The sequence below is a fragment of the Cygnus olor genome, chromosome 19, assembly GCF_009769625.2.
Source record: "Cygnus olor isolate bCygOlo1 chromosome 19, bCygOlo1.pri.v2, whole genome shotgun sequence".
Classification (NCBI taxonomy): domain Eukaryota; kingdom Metazoa; phylum Chordata; class Aves; order Anseriformes; family Anatidae; genus Cygnus; species Cygnus olor.
Genome location: NC_049187.1, coordinates 7,895,294 through 7,915,904, shown reverse-complemented (window position 1 = coordinate 7,915,904; position 20,611 = coordinate 7,895,294). Strand labels below are relative to the sequence as shown.

General features: G+C 56.6%; 1 protein-coding gene across 1 annotated transcript; it reads right to left on the bottom strand.

The window, feature by feature from the left end:
* Window positions 1–613: 613 nt before the first annotated feature.
* Window positions 614–14,172, bottom strand: DBH (dopamine beta-hydroxylase). Its single transcript, XM_040531905.1, has 12 exons — window positions 13,792–14,172; window positions 11,508–11,654; window positions 9,909–10,166; window positions 8,398–8,574; window positions 8,022–8,124; window positions 6,600–6,766; window positions 5,843–5,986; window positions 5,691–5,729; window positions 5,105–5,164; window positions 4,335–4,462; window positions 3,579–3,738; window positions 614–1,218 (listed from the first exon to the last, which is right to left on the bottom strand). Exons 1-12 carry the CDS (start codon window positions 14,170–14,172, stop codon window positions 1,084–1,086), a joined length of 1,899 nt encoding a protein of 632 aa, XP_040387839.1. The 3' UTR covers window positions 614–1,083.
* Between the last annotated feature and the right edge of the window lie 6,439 nt (window positions 14,173–20,611).

The window sequence follows — 20,611 nt, the reverse complement described above, 5'->3', positions numbered from 1 at the left end:
TCTCTGTCTGTCCTAATAAATGAGGTTCACGCTGGCTACGTGGGGATGCCTCCCCCTGTGCCAGGATTAACCACCTGTCTGCTGGGATAATACAGCCTTATCTTCTGCAAGTAACCCGCAGCTTTCACCCTGTAAGCTGTGTAGGGTTGTATTCTCTGTGGAGAATGTCCCCAAAACAATGGGAGACCGATGGCACTGGGGAGCAGGGGTGGACAGGGCAGCTCCGGCCTTCATCGAGGATGGACCGAGCGAGTCAGGTCCCTGCAAGGGGAGCCTCTGGATGCAGTGGAGGCGTGGGCAGGGGCTGGCTGGGATGAACAGGCTCTCCTGCATCCCCTGGGCCCTTCCTCTGGTCCAAGCAAGTGTTCTCCCTTTGTAGCTCAACAGCAAAAACCATCCTTTTTACCTTTTTATTTCACATGTAGGTATTGAACGGAGTCGTTTTTCCTGCCAAAGGTTTGTCTTTCCCCCTGTTTCCCTCCATCCCCATCCCTCCCCCTTTCGAAATCCCATCACACAAGTATCATTTGTTCCCGTCCATTGGCATCTGGTCACGTCAAGGCGAATAATCCCTGGCGCAGCGGGGCTCTGGCAGGCGGCATCCTTCCCTCCCTCCCTCCGTCCCCCCTGGGGGTGTCAGCGTGGGAGAGCCCCCACAGAGGCACCCCGAACAAGACGGGCCCATGGGGTGCCAGGAAAGCTCGTGTGCTGCTCCCACGCTGCTCTTTGCTCCGTGCCTCAGTTTCCCTGCGGGGAAGCAAGGCTTCTCCCCCCCCCTTCTCCCCGGGGCCGTGCTGGGTTTGGCACAATAGCAAACCTCCCCATTATTATTCTGGGGGCGGAAAGCAGCATTACTCAGAGCCGGGCTTGCTAATAACGCACTAAATATAGCGCTTTCCATCCCCAGAGTACTTTCTGAACCGCTAGGGATGAGCCTTAACGCCCCCCCCCGGGTGGAGGCAGGAGCCGGGGCAGGGATGGGGGGAGCGATGGGACGAGGCTCCCTGTGGCCACCCATGTCACCACCGTGCAGAGGCGCATCCCATCGCGGTGCTGGCACGCCGAGGGGGACCAGGAATCGGCTCAGACCCTCTTGATCTCACCCAGCTTGAGGGGCACGGAGGCAGCAGGATGAGGCCCTGGGGTGGGCGGGCAGTGAGGGACGGGCTCCCGCAGCGTCTCGGTGATGCTGGGAAGCGGCTGCTTCTCCCACTCGCCCTGCAAAGAGAGTTGGGCACCGTGAGACCGAGGGTTTCGGGCACCTGGCCGCTCCGCGTTTCTCCGTGCTTATAAAAACGACGTGATCTTTAATTCTGGGAAGTGTTTTTAACCCGAACCAGGATGTTTTCCCATGAGACATCACTAATTATTTATCTCGTAGGAGCACCTACGCATCCCAGCAGCGGAGCAGATGTCCGCGGTGCACCATATTGCACGAAGCCACCGCAATCGGGGAGCTTCCGCCCCAAAAACGCGTTCCCCACCGAGTCACCCGGAGACAGCTCCGAGCGCTGAGCCCCACCAGCCCACCGTGCTCTCAGCCCAGGCTGTTCGCCAGCTCCTGGCGGGGAGCTTGGCTCGGAGGTGACATCTGCAACGTGCCAGCACGGTTCCTGGTGCGCAGCTGCTGCTGGGGGCGAGGGAGGTGGCAGCCGGGCAGAGTCGAGGAGGGGCTGGCAGGGCCATCGGGGCGAGGTGACCACGGGCAGCACAAACCCTCCAGCACCATGGGTGCTGCTTGCTTTGGGGGTGCTGCCTGCAAGGAGCAATTTTCCAGGGTTAGATCATGCGAAGGGCAGAGACGGCAGAGCTGGATTCGTCTCCTACGTGATTTGGTGGCCCGGCAAGGGGCAGGGGGAGCTCAGGCCAGGCTGGGCTCCCGTCTGTTCGCTCGTGCAGAAATGTGCAGAGACGGGCAGAGCTACAGCGGGAGCGGGAGGAGGGCGGGCTGGAGATGAGAGGTAGGGCCGTGAATCATCGGCAGGAGGAAGGAAGTTGGATTCATCTTTTCAGATGAAATTCCGTGGAGTGTGCGAAGCAAATCAGGCCAGAGCTTGCATCTGCACCTGGAAACCCTGGGAAGGGTGGAGGGGGCGGAGAACCCCTCCCGAAGCAATCAGAGAGGGGCAGCAGGGCAGGAGAGCACCAGCTGGAGAACCAAGTGCTTTTCTGCAACCTCAAGGCTTAGGAGAGCGTCTGGGGGCTTGGGGCTGTGCCTGCCCTGAGGTTTGGCCCCAGCCCGGAGCCCACCTGCTAGGGTCTGCCCTGTGCCCTGCCGATCTCCTCCAGCCCCTGCTTTGGGAGGGCAGCGGGGGCGTTTGGTGGGGCTGTGGGGCTGGGTTTGGTGCCGGGAGAGAGCTGGGATCCTGGGGAACTGGCACGGAGACATCCCACCACGCTCACAGTGCCACCTCGGTGCGAGAAGGGGCTCGCTAAATAATTAACAGCACCACGTCCTTGCAGAGAGCTAGGCAGGACTGGGATCACTGAACTGCAGAAATGCGTGTGCTTAATTAGAAGCTGGTGCTTGTCTCTTGGCAGAAATGCTGTGGAATAAATGAGATGTCTTGAAATGCAGCTCGCTCCGAATGCACCGAGAGAGCGGGGGGGGGGGGGGGGGGGGGGCACAGCTCAGCTCCCTGCTCACCTCGCTGCGTGCCAGCATCGCCTCTGCTCCCCGCCAGCCTCTTCCCAGCCGCCCCCAGCCCTCTCTGAGCTCCCACAGTTGCCAGGGCTGTGATTAAGAGGCTTAATTCATGATTCTGCTGCTGCACAAAACTTCCGAGCCTCTTTTGTCGCTGCTCCAGGCTCTGCATAGCCGAGAGGTGAGGGTCTCCGGTAGCAGCCTGGCTCAGGGCTGGCAGGGAAAGGTTCCTGCCCCCTGGGGCTGACCTGGCTGGAGGGGTTTTACCTGGGAGGAAGGCTGATGGTCTTCCTCGCCATCAGCTCAGTGTCCTCCAGCACTGCAGTGGGCAGCATGAACTAACTTATCACGGAAGCTCATTACACTGATGAATGGCATCAGGAACTGATGGTGATAGGGACCATCAGTGGCTTTAAATCTTCATCATCATCATCAATGTCATGAGCATCATCACTGGGCCTGGGTTTTGTTTGTTGTTTTTTTTTTTTTGAAGCTCCTGTGGTCCTTTATCCTATGCCTTGCTGTAGCTCCAGGTTTGGAGATTGCACAGATGCAGTGCGTAATGAGCTTGCTCTGCTGGGACCTGACGTAATTGGCCCAAATCCTGTAAAATGGCCTCACAGTTCTCCTTGCTTCTGCAGATAGCCCTGCTTTAACACTCGGGGCTGCTCAAAGATGTCAGTAAATTGCTTTATGCAAATGCACATCCTCTAATTGAATCCGCCCGAGCGCACCCAGCGTGCTGGCGGCTGGGGCACTGTGCTTTAGGTGCTGCTGGTGCTGGGGTTCCCCGGGCAGCTCCAGCTCCCTGCTTTGGGGCCACAGGGTGCAGCCACGTCCCTAGTCCATCGAGGAGCCGATCGAGGAGGTTTTAGCCCTGGCCTGGAGTTTTGCCATGAAGCACGTCAGCCCTGGGTGGTGAAGCTGTACGTACCGGGAAGCGGATGGCCGAGGATTTGTTGCAGTGCATGGAGATGGGGGCGAAGCCATAGAGGGATTTTAGCACGTCTCTGTTGAAGGTGTTCCAGGGGATGGAGGAAAACTGCTGTGGGACCGAGACCTGCGGGCATGTGCAGACCTCCTCGTCGTTGAACCTGCGCAGGAGAGATGCCAGGCTGAAAGGCAGCCAGGTGGGCTGGATGTGCCGCGTTCCTCCCGGCCTGAAGCTGGACCCAGGAAGGCTCCAGACTCTGCACATGGCAGCAGGAAACACTGCCATGGCTGGCACCTTCGGGGGAAGACTCGGGGCCACCCGCTGTGCCTGTGCCTAGGACGCCCTGTGCAAGGTCAGCACCTCACCCTCTCGCCAGGGGCAAATGAGCCCATTTCTCCGGCAGCGTGGTTGGTGCCTGCCTGGGCTCATAAAATGTACTTTGCAGACAGAATTGCCTTGCACTGGGCCTTTCAGGGAAGTCCCATACCCAGAAAAGTCTCCTTTTCCTTGGGATCCCCTCTACCTCCAGCCCTAACAGCCTGGAGCTGGTGCCTGCCCTGGGGGAAGGTGAGTGCAAGACTCCTTCCAGCCATGCCCCAGCACGTGGCTCCCCAAAACCTGCACCCCCCGACAGCCCCAGACACCACCACTGCATATCCAGGGCCTGAAAACCTATTTTTATAACTTTTTTTCTAGCATTGCCAGCAAAGGGCTCGGCAGCGGCCCCTCTCCCCTTCGCACAGCCTCGCTCTGTACCTGTTCACGAGGCTGAAGTACCGGTGCAGGTAGCCCGGATCCACGGCGCTTTTGCAGAGCTCCAGCTGGGTCTGGGGGTAGTAGTGCACGTAGTTCACACACATCTCCTCCATGATGCCAAACCCGCCCTGCGGCACACACACGGGCGGGCTGGGGGCAGCGCCGGGCAGTAGCCCCCAAATTTTCCCCCCAAACGTCGGCCGTGCCAGTGTCCAGCTCAGCGCTGCCGGAGTCACAGGGGCAGCAGGAGGGGCAGAAGGGGGTATGTGGGCACAGAGCTCCCCCCTTCACGTGCACACACACCATCACGCACACTCGGCTCATCTGCCCACCCGCCCTTTGTGCAAGGACAGGCTTTCAGGCTGGACCGTGTGGTTTACATTAAAATGCAGATTCCCTGTAATCCCTCCGCTATATTTAGCTTCGTCCCTGTTGATGGTACCTCTGACAGGCTCCTTTTTTTTTTTTTTTCGCTGCCTATGTAAGGGAATAACACGCGCTGTCAAAAATACGCCACTTCTCCTTAATTACAGTTAATACCCAGCGGAACGGTTGGTGATGGGAATTAGAGTGGCAGACACTACTTCTCGATTAGCACCTTAGCACCCCAGCTGCAGGAAGCGGAGTCCTGTGGGTTCAGTTCCTTGCCACCCTTCTCCTGGCTTCTGGCTGTGATTTAGCTCCGGTCCATGCACGTGTTCCCCCCCCCCCCTTTCCTGCACCTTGGGGTGCAGGCACTGACCCCGCAGCGCGCACGCAACCGCACTCACCACGGTCACTTGGCTCCTGTCCTCCGTGTTGTAGGTGCAGGCTGTGATGAGTTCGTCGCCCTGGGGGGTTCGAACAGACATGGGGGTGTGGGAAAGTGCAAAGTTCCCCCTCCCCAGTCAGCAAATATCAGGACGAGTGAACCCGTAACACAGTAGGACCTCCACGCTCTTTCGTGGTGCAAGTCCACAGGCAGCATCGGTGCCCTCCCAGCACTTGCTCACCATGCACCCCCCTGGGAGATTCCCTACGGCCATACCCCAGGAATTGTGTTTCCTGCTTTCCTCACTTCCTAAGAATTTCCTCCAGGCTAAAGCACCTTAAAAAAAATCCATGTAGGGACATTTTGCATTGCCCAGCTTGTACCCAACATGGTGCCACGACTGCCTCCCCACTGCAGGGCCACCCCAGGAGCCTGAGCACAGCCCGGGGATGGCTTGGCCGGCCTGAGGCTTTTGAGCAGGACACCACGAGCAGCAGCAGCAGTGATAGAGCAGCGGAGAGGAGTCCAAGCCCCTGGGCCACGGTGGGTCTGTTAGGGAGTACTTGCTCTGATCGGAAACCGCCACGATTTTTGGAGCCACTCACCGGAAAAACTGCAACCAGCTCCTTCAGCATGCGGATCTCCTGCGAGGGAGGAGAAAAAGGCACCGGGTCGGAGCGGTGCCGTGCCCCGGCACCCATCTGTGCCCGCGGGACGGGGTGTCCCATGGGTGCCACCTGCCCGCACGGCGCCGTACCTGGAAGTGAGGGCTGTAGTGGCCGTCGGCGTTCACCACCTGCCGCTCCCTGCCGTCCCGCGACAGCACCGTCACCACTTTTCTGCCTGCCAGGTGCGTGTGGAGCTGCGAGGCGAAGATGCGGATGCCGGCAGCAGGCAGCGCCTGGGGAAGGATGGCTTCAAGCTCCGTGCCTGGCCCCGTCCCTCTCCCCTCCCGTGCGTCCCCAGGCCGTGAGCTTGGGATAGGTCCTCCCTGGCTCCTGGAAGGGTTTTGGGGGCTGCTGGACCCTCGGGGCAGCCCAGAGGTGAGCTGTGCAGAGGGGTAGATGCTCAGCCTGCTGTCATAGCCAATTAATGCTATGCCATGCCCCAAATTAGCAGGATCTGGATGCAGCTTGCTTCCTTGCGCTTGTGGCACCGACGACTTCTTTCGGGTAGGCCCTATAAAAAATACCTACTAAAACTTGCCTGAGAGCAGGGTGGGCGGTTTGAAAACATACTTGAGCGAGCTCTTAAGGAACTCCCCAGGAAGCAGAAGCCAATCTTTGCATTTCCATAGGGGAAAGCACCCAGGCACGGCACAGCAGTATGTTTTCCTAGATGGCAACGGTACTCGGGGGAGACGGAGCAGCTGGCTCCCGAGGAGCTCTGCCTTCACGGGGAACTCAGCTCATCCCAACCAGCTGCTCAGGGCCACTTGCTGCTGGTTGTGGGCTGCGGGGTTTTTCTTTCCAGCACAACCCCAAGGGAAGGGGCTCGGAGGGCTTGGCACTCACCCGCTGGGTGCACTTGTCGGTGCAGTACCCGGTGAGGACGAAGGCAGTCTCGCCTGGGGGCACGGCCATCACCGGCGTGTAGACCAAGCCCAGCTCCATGATGCCGGCGTCGTAGCGGCGCAGGCTGCCCGTGTAGTAGAGGCGGATCCCCGAGGAATCGCGGCGCCCTAGTGGGCCAAAGGACGGGGTGGGAAGTCACTGCAGGAGAGCTGACAGCTCTCGGGTAAGGTCAGGTGTGAAAAATGATGCTCTGCTGCCACAGGTGTGGGGAGGGGTGCTCAAGCTTCTCACTCACAGCTTTTTTCATGTGTGCTATTCCTATTGTTATAAAATCCTCGATATTTTCATGCAAGTGTTGGTTTCCCAGAGAGGTCACCAATTCCTCCCAAGATAAAGGCAAGGAGTGCCTTTGGAGAGCCCAGAGCAGAACAGGTCTCAGGGTGCTTTGGCAGACTCAGAAACATGGCTCATTGCACCTTCTTTAACTGATAAGTCAAAAACACAAAGCCATGCATTTACTGAGGGCATGGCAAGAGGGGAAATACTGGTGGAGCAAGCACCCTCTGCATTTACAAAGCTCCTGGTCTCTCGTGCATTCGAGGTTGCTCTGTTTAACCTCTAGAGCCCACACGCAGCTGGGGGGGGCCAGAGGGAGCCCCAGGCCCTCGGGTGCTGCAGAGCAGAGCCGAGCCTGGCTCCCCGCAGCAATGGGGAAGGTGCAGACCCAAGGAGTTGGGCTGGGGCTGAGCCCCCTGTCTCTGGGCTGGAGCCCGCCAGGGGATAAGAATAAGGAGGGAGACACTATTGGTTAACACACCAAAGCTGGTAAGTTATGAAAGACGTGAGCGCCGTATTTATAGATGTGTTTCTTCTCAAGTTGCCGAATGTGCTATGATTGATCTACAGTACATATGCTCCGGTCTCCTAAAAATACACTTGGGTAGTCAAGAAGTTACTTGATTTTATGTAAATGAAGAAACTGTGTTGTTTGGAATCCTTTTTTTTTTTTTTTTTTAAATGTGTCTCCTGACGACGTTATCAAAGCAGGAATACCATTAAAGCAACATCCAAATCCCCCCATCCCCAGCCAGGCTGGTGCTGTCTCTCTGGTGACTTTGGCATCACTGATGCTCTTGGCTCCGAGCTCAACCCCCTCCACAGCTCCTTACACAGATGTCGGGGGGCACCCACCAGCAATCCCACTAAATATGGGGCTTGCCACAGGTCATAGCCCTGCAGGACCGATGTGCAACCCCACTGCTTGCTGGGCTCCCCTCCCCAAGCATCCTCCCTGCCTCTGGGCACGCACGAGATGGGTCCAGCCTCTGGTGACACCCCTGGCAGAGTGGCAGTCCCCATCACTCCCCCAGCTCTCCTGTGTCTCGCTGGCGAGGTGTGGGGCCACGCCACATCCCCACTCACCTTTGAACACCAGGGGGTTGTGATAGTGAATCTCAAGGCGCAGATATCTGGAGGAGCCCGGACCGCCAAAGGCAAGCCCTGCTTCTTCGGGATAGTAGAAAGCCTGGAAGCAGAGGGAGGTGTCACATTGATTTAGGGAGCCAAGGGCATTAGGGGAGGGGGTGTCACATTGATTTATGGGCTGGGGTGGAAATGCAGAGGTGTCCTGGGGGAGGGGGGGGGGGGGTTTAAAAGGGGCTGAACCCAAATCTCAAATGGGGTTGGAGCAGCCCACACAGGGATGAGTCAGGCACCCATTCCTATGAGAAAGGACTAGGAAGGGTTGGAAGATGGCAGGAAAGGTGCCCGGGAGCGAGGGGTCCCATCGTGCACCCACCTGTGCGCCCATGGCCCACGCGGCAAGCACGTGCCGGCAGTAGTTGAGCTGGTCTGGCTTCATCTTGGCGTCGCAGGGCCCGTTGTAGCGCGGGATGCTGTCCAGCTCGGCGGCGCACTGGAAGACTTCCATGTGGTGCACCAGGGCTTCGTTGCCCGCTGTGATCACTGGCTCGTACTGCAAAGCAGCGTCCAAGAAGGAAGGGGAGATGTTAGGACCATTTGCCAAGGCCCCGTCCCTGAGCATGCTGTTTGTGCAGCCCAGCGTGGGTAAGTCTGCCCTCGATTCTTGCCATGAGATGGGGAGGGAAGGTTGCTTCGGGCACATGGACCGAGGACCAAGAGCTTTTGGCTGGCTTTGGGACCAACCCAGAGTCCACCAGAGCTCGTGGAGAAACACCTCGTCCCTTCCCCGCAGGTGGCTGCACCTGAGGAGCAGCAGAGCTCGGGCTGCTTCGTGGTGACCGAGTCCTTTGCAGACTTGCTGGGCTTAGAGGACTTTGGTTTCTCACAAAGAGGGTCCTGGCCCCACTGCCCGCAGCTACCGGGTTTCATGCCCAGCCAGGAGCTGCTGTTCTGGGCACAGGCGGGGGGGATTTGGGTAGAAAGAGTGACTTCAAACGCCTGAGGAATGGCTCCGGCTAAAAGCGCCAGCTGTAGAGATGATCTGCAGCAGCGGGAAGATATCAGGAGTTACGCTCTTTTTACTTACACACAGATGATTCATTTCGCACCATCTGTTGGGGAGAAAATCCTCTTTCTGAGCTTTCCTTTGCAGCGTCGCCTCTCCCCTATAAATCGCTGAGCGCTCGCTTCAGCTCCTATGTCAGGCTTCCCCTCTCCCTGCTGCATGCTTTTGGCCCCGCGGGTGCCGGGTTGTGCTGTGCTGGGGGTGATGCTCCCAGCGCCTCAGGACGGGCACTCTGCTGCCACAGGTCTCTGTCCCCCCCCGCTTGGGGATGTGACCCGAGCAAGTGCAATGCAGCCGCACAAAAATTGTCTTTATCTGTATGACTTTTTTTTTTTTTTTTTTTTGCAATATGCCTGATCTGTTAGAGGGCAGTTCATATTCTGGCTTGCTCTGCCCTGCCCTGGCCAGGCTTGTTAATTTGTTTGCCGTGTTTATGTATTTCTTGTGGCACATGGCGAGCCATAATCCTGCCCCTGATGGCTGCAGCTCTCTCCTCTGCAAGGGAGCTGCTCTGAGCCCTGCCCTGGTCCCCTTTCAATGTGCCGGGAGGAAAGTCACCGTGGTCCCCATTCAATGTGTCAAAGTCACCAACCTGCTACCAGATTCGGGTTCTGTAGGGGATGTGAGGGTGCTGCTGGCTGGTGGGCTTGCTCAGGGAGGTGTTTTGGTGCTCTGGGGGTGCATTTGGGACTGAAACCCTCCCTGCGAAAGGGCAGGGGAGAGGTGGGCTTTGCAGAACAACTTTGAGGGACCTGAATGCAGCTGCTGAGATGCACCAGGGAAAGCATTTCTCCTCTTTCACCTCTTCTCTTGCCTCTTACCATGATGATGTGGTGCTTGGGGAAGCCATCTGGCAGCTCTGCCATATAACACCAGTAGGTCGTCTCCTGGCTGGGGATAACGACACCGGGGGCCGTTATCTCCATGGTCTTCATGTCGCTGGGCAGCTCGGGGATGGTGATGTTCGGCTTTAGCAGCTGCACCCTCTGCAGCCCCCTGTGGATGGCAGAGATGTTGATGGCTTGCAGGGAGCGGACGGGTTTCTCCAGGATCCCATAGATGAGGTGCACGGTGCCGTCCTGAAGCAAGAGCAAAGCGTGGCCGGTAGTTTTGTGTGTAGGATACCAGAGAGTGTGAATCTCATGAACAATTGGCACTGGTACTGGTGGCACAAATTTGGAAGTAGGCCCTAGCCCCTCTCCAAAGGGGAAACCATCCTGGCTTCAGCAGCATCTCTCTTTGCTGGGCTGTGCCACAAAGCCTGTAGATTTAGGGGAATTTATTTCACTAGCATGTTTTAGCATCGAGTGATGATCACAGAGAGTGCGCTACCAGTTGAGAGAGCCTGGAAAGCTTTCCCTACGCGGCATCGGTTTCCAGCAGAAGTCAATACTACTACCTCACACCTCTCCCCTGTCCCTAAAGGAACGGCTCCTCTCTGCTCCCTTGGCCCTCCTGAACTGTGGGCTGGGGTGGCCACGTGGATCCAGACCCCGGGCAGCAGCTTGGAGGGGAGCAACAGAAACAAAACTTCTCCCCCAGACCCTTTCTGCCAGCTTCTGTTAGGGCATCAGAGAGGGTCTGCTGAAAGCACAGTGGGCAAGGAAGGTGCTGCTGAAGGCACTCAACTCTGGACAGGAGGTAAGAAGGAAAGGAAAAGGGAGTCATTTTCTCTCCAAGGCTAAGAATAAAGACCTGCAAGTCTTTCCCTGGTTCACACAGATATTTTTTCCTCCGGGGCTCTCCGTGTTTTGGCAGACACCTCTCACTACAAGGCATGCCTCTGAAAACTAGCAACAAAACCTCAAGGCTGCTCTGTGCCCATGGTGGCTTCCAAATACCCTGTCCACCAGAGGATTTCATCTCAAATGAGCCTCGTGGAGATCCCTGCCTCCACCCGGGGGCTGCCCCTTCTTGTCTGAGAACCCGAAGCTCTTTGACATCCCCAGTGGGGCCGTTCCCACCACCCACTTGCAGACCCAGACGCTCACAAGCACGCAGCCCTGGCTCCACTTGCTGCACCTTCGCTCGGCTCCTGCAGCCCCCCCTCTTTGCCTCCCGTTGAGCAACACCTCTTCGTAACACTCCAAACACTTGGCTCCCGACTGCGAGCCCGAGTGATGCAGGAGGGTATTTATATAGACCTAGCACACGCTTACCAGGAGTGGATGATGCAAACGAGCTGAAATCTACGCGTTAGAGAGGTTTTTAAGGGGTTGTAAATAGATGGTGCCAAACATTACTCATGGCGCGGGGCTGACATCTGTAGCACGCTTCCTTACTGCACTCAGCAGCACAAACACCCGATGCCATCCCAAAAACACAGCGGGGGTGAGGTCTGACCTGCAGGCTGTGGGGTTGGAGCTGTGGGGTTGGGATGGGGCCGGCGGTGCCGCACTAGGGTGAGGGCGATGCCATACCTCTATAAGGTAGTCCTTGGGGTCACAGGTGCTGAAAGCTCTTCTGAAGAGGATGTAGAACCCCTCGGCGGCGCTCTGAGCCCCCAGGAGCTGGTAGTCCTGCTGCGAGTCCATGTGGAGGTGCCCCTTGGCATCGCTCCAGGCATCCTGCAGGAGGACAGCACCTGGTAAGCCGGGGGGCTGCGCGGATCCTGCACGGCCCCGGGGGGCACGGTGGGGACCTCCGGTGGTGCACGGGTTCTCCTTTGGTTCACCAGCCTTTCGTTCACCCTCCCTTGGTTCACCAGCCTTTCAGAGCTGTGAAATACCAGACCCAGCACCGATATTCTGCAAAAAGACCTTTTGGAGCTGACATGCATTTGGGGAAAGGAGCTGGGGGAGGAAAGCCTGCAGGGTTGCATCAGTCTGTGTTGTTCTGGGTGTATGGCTGGGGGCACTTTCTGAGCAGGGTGATGTGTTTTCCATGACCCTTGCCACAAGCCAGCTGCTCTCGATTTGAGGTCAGCCCCCTGATGGGCTGCAGAGTCAGCCCTTTGAACCACAAACCCCCTTTGATGCCCTGAGCTCGCTGTGGACAGATTGTCCCAGGAGCCAGGCAAGGCTGAAAACTGCTCTCGGTTAATGGTGGTGACAAAGCCACGCTGGGAAGCAACGCGGTAGGCTCCTCCTGTGCTTAGGGATTGGAAGGGTTGGAGTAGAAATTTTATATATAATATAAATAATTTTAATAATTTGGATTTGAACAACATCTTTGTCTTGACTTTTGCATCTCTTGTTTGTGGCTTTTGTTTACCAAGAAAAGGCCCCTGGGAAGTACCTTGCAGCACCAATACCAGTGGCACTGGTTCTCTCGTCTCGGGGGAAGAAATAAAAGAAAAAGAATAAAGCATCTTGGCATCATTTCAGCCAGAAGTATAGAGTGATATTTCGAGAACATATTGTCCTTAGAGGGGGAGAATAAAATCAGCTACATGAAGCTAGCATGACATTTGTTTTCATAGGAGTGCGTTGTGCAAATTAATCTCATAGTACTTGGGGGGGTGAGCAAATTTGGATCTCTTTAATAGCTGACATCCTTATCCAGCAGAAAGACTGCTGGGAGAGAGAAAACCAGGGCTGTAGAGGTTTACAGAGAGCTCCTTGCAGGATGCTGTTCAGCACCAACTGAAGGAGAGAGCCCCAATGCTGCTCGGCATTTAATTCAGTGCTGTTTGTCTTCCAGTGAGCACAAGAAGGCAGATTAGCAATGATCCTTTATGTTTTTTTTAACATGATGCTGTGAAATACTGTAGCATTTGGGTCATCACACATCCTGAATGGCTGGTAATTAGCAGGAAAACAGTACAGATAATAAGCCCTCCTTTTCATCCTTTCATTGCACTGCAGATCACATTGCAGCTGATTGTGAAAGAATATATTTTATGGCTAATTTCAAGTAAGCAGAGAGGTAAAATTTAACTTACTGGAAAGCTTCACACAGGGAAAATGTGAATTGCTTTCTGCAGTGAAGCGCAATTGCAATAAACCTAATGTGGTGATCTGGGGACAGGGAGCTGCCGGAGGGCACAGGGTGAGGTGTTGCAGCTCCAGCCCTGGCCGAAAGAAAAACCACAGGAGAGCCTGGACAAACGGACTGTGTAAGAAAGGACAAAAAAAATCAAATGGCAAAACTACAAACGAGTTCCCCCTCCCCATCTGCCACCACCAGGCATTTGCATACCACCCAAATACTTCTGCCTGTTTCATTTCTGATAACACCACGCTGCTGGCAGGCGGCCGTCGGGTTGGGTTTTCCTGTGTCCTGTTGATCTCTGCTGTAGCTGCAAACGTGAGTTGCAGGCGGCTTATTGGCGCTGGCAGGAGCAGACTTGCTGGTTGATAACTTTTGCACTTTCTCAAAGTCAGGAATGGGAGCGGTGGTTAATTTTTAATGCGGCTGAGGGCAGCGCACAGGCGAACCAAGCTGTCGATGCAGCCTGCGTTTGCGTGGAGCTGAGCTCTCTGTGCAACCACCTGTTGGAGCGCTTGCGGATGAGTAGAGCAGAATTACTGCATTTATCCCTTTCTCTTGGGATTTCAGATCCTATACCAAGCCCACAGCATAGACCTCTGGACCAGAACCCCCCCAGCCCTTTTGGACCACTTTCATTGAGCAGCGAGAGCAGTCCAGCCCCGCTCAGCCCCGTGCCGTGCTCTGGACCAGCTCTGCCCCAATAAACCAGAGCAGATTCACCCGTCAGGCAGCAACCCCAAAAGCAGCCGTGACAAAACACGTGCAACTCACCCCAAAATACGAGCTGTGCCCGTCGCTCCAGAGCACGGCCAGGTCCGCATTCTCAAACTCTCCCCGGTCCGACATCCCGAAGAGGAGCCCGAACTTGAGTTCCCTGCTGAGGATCTGGAAGTACACCGCTTGCTCGGGGTAGCTGACGTTCCAGGAGAGCTCGAGCAGCCCCTGGGGATCGAGGGGCACCTTGTAGGGAAAATAGGTGCTGCGGGGCGCCGAGCCCTGCAGGGCGACCACCAGGATGACCAGGAACACGGCGATCATGGTGAAGTACACGGACGCCACCTCCCGCAGCTTGAAGCCGGGGCAGGGGCACGGCTTGCTGCCGGAGGTCTGCATGCTGGGCAGGACGGCAGCCGCCCTCCTGGCTTTTGCCATTTATGCGCTGGCCCTCCTGGGCGAGCCGGGTAAGCGATACTCTTTAATTGCATTTGGTTGTGGGGAAATTGGATTGTGGTATTGACCCCCCCCACCCCCCCACCTCCTGGCCAAACACTTGTCATTCTCTGCCTCCCCTTAATTGGCTCTAATTGCACATGGACATTATCAATAGCAATTGAACTCGACTGGGCTGATGTTATTTGCTCTTAAATCATCCTTAGTGGCTGCAGAGTGCCGCTTTCTTGCAAGCTGCTCCTTGCACGGCCATGCTGTGCCCTGCTGGTGCTGCCTGTCGACGGCTCTGTGTGGCCCCGCTGTGGCTCCCGTCGAAGGCCCTGCCTGCCTGCACCTTTGGAGGCGTTAAATAGTTGTTATTCCTTTGTTTTTGTAGCCGCTCGGACTTCAGCTCTGGTTTGAAGACACCCTTTTTTCCCCCACCATCCCCCTTCTCATTTCTTTGGCCTGCTGCGTTCTCTTTTGGATATTAACTTTTCTGCGTTAACCGGAACGAACAGCCTCAAGCTCTGATACGCACACACTGCCTGGTTTACACTCGGAGCTTGTGGCCCCGTTTTATCAGTGCCAGCTCCCGTGACAAGCAGCGCCCTTGGATGCCTCCCGGAGTCCCCTCTGTCCCCGTAGAGCTCGGGTTTCGCTCGCGGTCCTTGCAGCAATGTCTCCGGGCAGAGCCTGTTCCCCAGCACTGAGTAACGCGAGGGTGGAGCTCGGTGCCCGGTGTTGTAGTGAATCATCAACGTGTGCACCTCTGCTGCACTCGATGAGGGTTCTCATCGTGTCCTGAGACACGGCGGTTATCCAGGGGCACGGCGATCGACCCACAGTGCTCTCCTTGCAGGGTGACCTGTGGCTTACGGGTGCTCTCTCACTCAGCTTTGCCAGGCAAAGACCAACACAAAGCAAAGCTGACGAGCCGAGCTCTCCAGACGAGGGTGTCATCAGCAAACCCCAGCTGCTGCTGGTGTCGGCTTTGAAAGCACACGTCAGGATGGCATAGTGAGGCGATACCAGAGACGGGCTGGGAACGTTCCTTCCCCCCAAAGCCTCTCGGTGCCTGCAGGAGGTGGCACCGAACCCCGCAGCACCTTGGGGAGGCTGCAGCAGGCGGGGAGCAGCCGAGGGGCTGCACATCCTCGGTGGCACCGCTCAGCCCCTCCGCACCCTGCAGGAGGAGGCAGCGTCCCCGTTGTGCCCCCGGCTCCTGGGCTCGGTCCCGGCTGTGCTGAGCGAGATGCTGGGCTGGCAGCCTCAGATGGGTGTCCCTCGGATGCCAGCCCCGGTTCCTCGGGCAGACGGCTGGCTGCGTGACAAAAGGCCCTGAGAACAGATTTTTGCCTTGCCCCATTCCTACCCTCCAAGCACGGCTTCTCCTCCTCTCTTGGCTTTGTTTCCGAGTTGCAAGGGGAAAGAAGCTGCGCTGTCAGCGTGGCAGGAAGGAAAATGATCCTCGTCGGGGGGCAGGAGGGGGTCCTTAGCTAACGAGCTCTACCTCCGTCTATTAGAGATGAATCCCCAGGTTGCTGGCATGTGCAAGTGGAGCTCCTGAGCTTTCCTGTACAGAAGGAATTTGCAGCAGAACAGCATAAGGCAGGCAGGTCAGCTTGAAAACAGCTGAACTTTGGAGATAAGCAGTGGGAATTTACTTAAAGAGGAGAAAAAAATATGTATATCTCTCTCCCCCCTTCAGTTTCTCCAAGTCACTGCTCATAAATCCAGGCAAGAAGTGAGGATCAAGCCTTCCTCTCCTTGCTCCTGGGTTTATTTTAGGACTTGAACGAGATGTAGCAGTGCCAGTTTGCTGACTCCGACCCCCCAGCTGCTTGGGGCAGACACAGAGCGGGTCCCACAGGTGAGAGGGACACCGGGGGGCTGCGGGTCCAGCCTCTGGCCTCAGGGCAGAGCACAGAGACAAGGCACAGAGACAACAAGGTCTCGACGGCGCTGACACCAGCACCATTGCACTGGTGCTAGCCCCTCCCAGAGACCCTCTGCTCTGCTCCTGCAGAGGCTGCCCAATTTCCCCAAGGCACAGAAGAGCTAAGGGCACAGTGATGCACAGAGGACACCTGCGGAGTGCCCTCAGCCCCCCGGAGAAGGGCTGTATTTTATGGACGACCCCCCCCAGACCCCACGCTAGGTGCTGTATGACCCCCCATAAGCCTTGCGTACAGGTAAGCAGGCTTAAACACAATTGACGCACTGAATTGAAGCAGGCAGCACCCCTCCGAGCTATAATCCCTGGCCTCACTAACGTGGATGCAAATTCGATTAAGGCGAGGGGGGGCACGGAGGGACGGCTCCTGTCTGCTCCCGTGGAGCCGGGGCGCAGCACACGCGCAGCATCCCGTGCCCCGGGGCTCTGGCAGTCACAGCCCCTGTCCGCGGACAGATCCTGCCCTGCACCACTGTCCTGATCCAATTTCCTCGGCGCTGATGAGGTTAGGCAGCCTCTGAGTCAGGCTGGACCCGACGTGGTTGCAGAGGGAGAGGAGAGGTCTGGCACATAGGGGAGATGCTCACGCAGGCAGGTAGGGCCCGGGGACCCTGATCAATGCTGTCTGCAATTCCCTGCTCTGGCCAGACCCACCCCGTGCCCCTGGGCTCCTGTCACGTTATTTCCCGACAGAGGCAGTCGCTGTTTAACCCGCAGACCTCTGGTCAAGCTGGGATGCTCAGAGGAGATGGCACCCATCAGTGGTGGGTGGGAAGAGGCGTTCCCTCCACATCACGCATGAGTTTGTCCTACAGCATGAGAGCTGCAAAGGAGAGCAGCACCCTTGCAGAGCCGCTGCTCTTCCCAGCTTCTTGCTTCCTCCTAAGGTGTTTCTCTTTTTTGTCTTTCTTAGGGCCAAATTTTCTCTCTCTCACACCACCACAGGGGTCTCCCCAGATCAGGGACAGAACTGGACCTCAGCTGCCCTGTGGTTCAGCCCTGCTGCTCCTGCTTCTCCTGGAGGAGCACGAGCTGCTCCGGTCTCTTCTGCCTCTCCTCTCCCCTCAGTCCATCACCCGTGGCTCTTTGCAGCTGGAAAGGCAGGCAGGTGGGCTGCAAAGAGCCCCATGGCACCATCAGGGGTGATGCAAGTGCAGGCAAAAGGTCAAAGCTAGGAAAAAGCGAGCATCGTTTGCTCCTGGGAGGCATTGCCTCGCTGGGTGCCCGAGGCCAGGTGGACAGTCAGGTCCTTCCCAGCACAGCCCAGCATCCCAAAGACATCCCTCCCCTACTGCTCCCCCCAAAAGCTGCCACCGCCGAGCCACCTAATGAAATCCTCCTTGCCTGTGCATGCTATATTAGGGTTTCCATGGATATGGTACCACAAACACTGGGCTGTGGCTTTGTTATATAAACAGGAGAGATTACCACAGACACCCAAAATATCTGAAAGGACAGGAAGAGACAAAGGCGGGCTCCGGGTTTGTTTATAAAGGGTTGCGTGATGCAGCGGGTAGTGCCAGCGGGAGGTGGGAGAGATCTGGGCGAGGTTCGGGAGCTGGAGCACAACCAAGGGGACATCTCGGTGATCTCGGACTCGGCAGCTCCCGGAGACTCCCTCTGGTCTTCCACAAGACCTTTTTAAAACGCTCAGAGAGGTGCAGCTGGCGGGGCTGCTTGCTGAGCCCACTCGTGCCCAGGAGCTGTGCGCCCCGCAGATCACGGTGTGAACTGGACCTTCCTTCATGCTCAGGTACATCCCAGCAGACCTTGGCCCTGGTGGGGAGCAGGACCGATGGTGGTGGAGACGTGCAGTCTTCTGCTCTGTCAGAGCTGCCCACACCCAACCCAGCTCAGCAAGACCGTCCAGCTCATCCTGTGCCGTCTCAGGTACAGAGAGTCCCTTGGACCGTTGGAGGAATCGTGTAATTCAAAGAAAAAAACGTCTCTAGAAATGGAGGTGGAATGTAAGGGAGATGGAGACATCAGTGGCTAAAATTGTATTGCACTCCCACTCCCCTGCCAATAAAAACACCATAAATAAAGTGGCTTTGCAATAACCAGCTCCACGCATTGTAGCACAGATTCACGAGTCCCTGCCAAGGACGCTCGAGGCAGGATAAGCCCCGCTCTAGGCTCCTTCTGCTAGGGAGCTTGCTCCAGTCCAAATATTCCCCTTGTGGGTGCTACCCCAAGCTCCCAGTCTGGGTCAGTGGCCTCCTCTTCCCGTCTCCCCTTGTCCCCTGTGGTTGACATCCCCACCCCACGGCGCTGCAGCCCCCTTGGAGCTTACAATGCCCTTCTCCACGGGATGCTCACTTCCCACTTGTCTTCCCTCCGTGGCTCTCTGTGTGCGTCTGAGCAGACACCTTTCCACGCTTCATTATCGGGCATGTGGTGTTGAATACCAAACTCGGTAAGATTTGCTTTATCCTTTAACAATCCCCAGAACCGGTGTTTGTTTGTCAGACGCACAACGCCCTGCATGGCCCTTCTGCATTACCTGTCAGCCTTCATTTCGCAGCACTTGCCTTAACATTCGTGCGGTGACCCCTTGCCTTTCTGGAGCGGTTTTCTTTGAGCTGGTCGGGAACAGGAGCAAAAGGAGCTGAACTCACCGCGGGCACGGCTCCAGAGGAAGGGCTTTCTGCCAGGTGGTTGTTTTTTTTTGGGGGGGTGGGTTGGTGCCAAGCCCTTCTGTGTGGGGCTCTGCTCCCTGCTGCCAGCCTTTCTTGTTGCTTTTCCTCCAGCCATTGACGTCTGGCACGAAGCTGCTTCCTGAAGGTTGCACAGCAAGCCAGCCTCAGCATCAAGAGGAGCCAATTCATGGGGCCAAAAGAGCCCGAGGAGCTGGAAGATGGAGCTTAGCAGCAAAGGTCGGTGCATTGAATGACAAAGGCTGCACGTAGATCTGCCCTGCATACTTGATGTCTGTAACAGATGAGCTAGCAGAAGGTAGAATAAAGGGTGGCTGTAGTGGATGAATATGATTGACACCAGAAAACTCAACATGGCTTCTGTATGGGGAACACTTGCCATACTCTTGGCAGCCTTAAAGGGGTTGAATAAGCTTGAAGGGGGGGGAATAAGCAATAAGAGAAACACAAGGGTGTGGTGGGCATCCTTAAATCCAGCCCTCTGCCTCTCTGTGCCCTTCCTTCGCTGTCCCTTGCAGCTGAAGCAATGGCTGTGGAGGAGCACATGGCAGTGCCAGCCTTGTGTGTCGGGACATGAGCTGGTGGGTGCGATGCAGCACCCTGTGCCTGCCCCGTGCTGAGGCTGCTGCACCCCGTGAGCCTCAGTATTTGGTGTTGGGTGCGGGCTGGGGGTGCCCAACACCACAGGGGTGAAGCAGCTGGCTTGGGGAAGTGGGAACTCATCCACCCTGATTAAACATACTTATTTGAGAAGTTTCACTCCCCTCATAGGGATCAGCAAAGAGGTGCAACAGGGACGGCAGGCAAGGTCATGGCTCTGGCCAGTTCTTAGGGCTGTGCTTATGAGACAGGGGCTCCTATTTTGTGGGTGGTAAGAGCAGAGGGAGAAAGGTTTGCAGGCTTGAACCTAGAAACTGCTGTCCCCGCTGAGCTGCTGTGGGAGCAAAGCTGGTGGAGCACTGGAAGTGCATACAGAAAGCTGGGAATTGCTCCCAGCAGCAGCCAGATTCAGCTGTGGTTTGTGGCCATGTAAGCCATGGGTCAAATGGGGTCTCAATGGGAAGATGTCACCTGTGCCACGATAACCAGGTGAAGCTGCTCCTCCCCTAGGGAAGGAGCAATCTGGAGGAGGGGAAAAAGCCTAGAAAGCAGGCTTGGGTGGTCAATGAAGGGAAATTCATGCGCAGTTTGATCCCAAGTCCTGAGGCAGGTGGCAGGAAACAAGAACTGGTGGGTGCAGGAGGGCAGCTTGGCTGCACGAACTCCCCCAGGGACTTGCACCGTGCACAACCCACCGGGGCCGTCAGAGGAAAGCAGCTGATTACGGCCTGAACACCTTAACTTGACACCTACAAACGATTTGGCTCCTGGCTGCTGTTGTTTATCCCGCAGACTTGGCAGGCACAGGACACTTCCCAACCGGCAAGGAGGGCTGCTAGAAGTTGTGGCTGGCCAGTGGCCAGCTCTCAAGGCTATCGGCTGGCTCCCATGCTGCAGCGCCTAATTAGCGCTTTCCTCCTGTAAAAATGCATGTCGCAAAGTCTGGGGGATTACGGCTCTTCGCACTCCGTGCCTGTTCAGCCCCTCGCACAACAAGACCCTGCTCACAACAGATGTCTTGCAACCGCTAGGTACCGAAACACCATAAAAACCTCGGTCTCCTCGTCATAAAAACCTCAGTCTCCTTCAGAGGTTTGGTACCCGATCTTCACAGAATTGATTTTAGAGTAACTGGATCTCGTGTTAGAGGTCCACAAAATAAGATCTGTGCTTGCTTAAGGCAGCGCAAGTATTCGCTAAGTCCTTGTTATAACATTGTTTTTCCTTG

Coding starts and splice junctions, on each gene's coding strand:
- DBH (XM_040531905.1), bottom strand. CDS start 14,172: ATGGCAAAAGCCAGGAGGGCGGCTGCCGTCCTGCCCAGCATGCAGACC. Junction 11,655..13,791: donor GGCACAGCTCGTATTTTGGG/GTGAGTTGCACG, acceptor GTCCTCCTGCAG/GATGCCTGGAGCGATGCCAA. Junction 1,219..3,578: donor CCTCGGCCATCCGCTTCCCG/GTACGTACAGCT, acceptor CTCTCTTTGCAG/GGCGAGTGGGAGAAGCAGCC.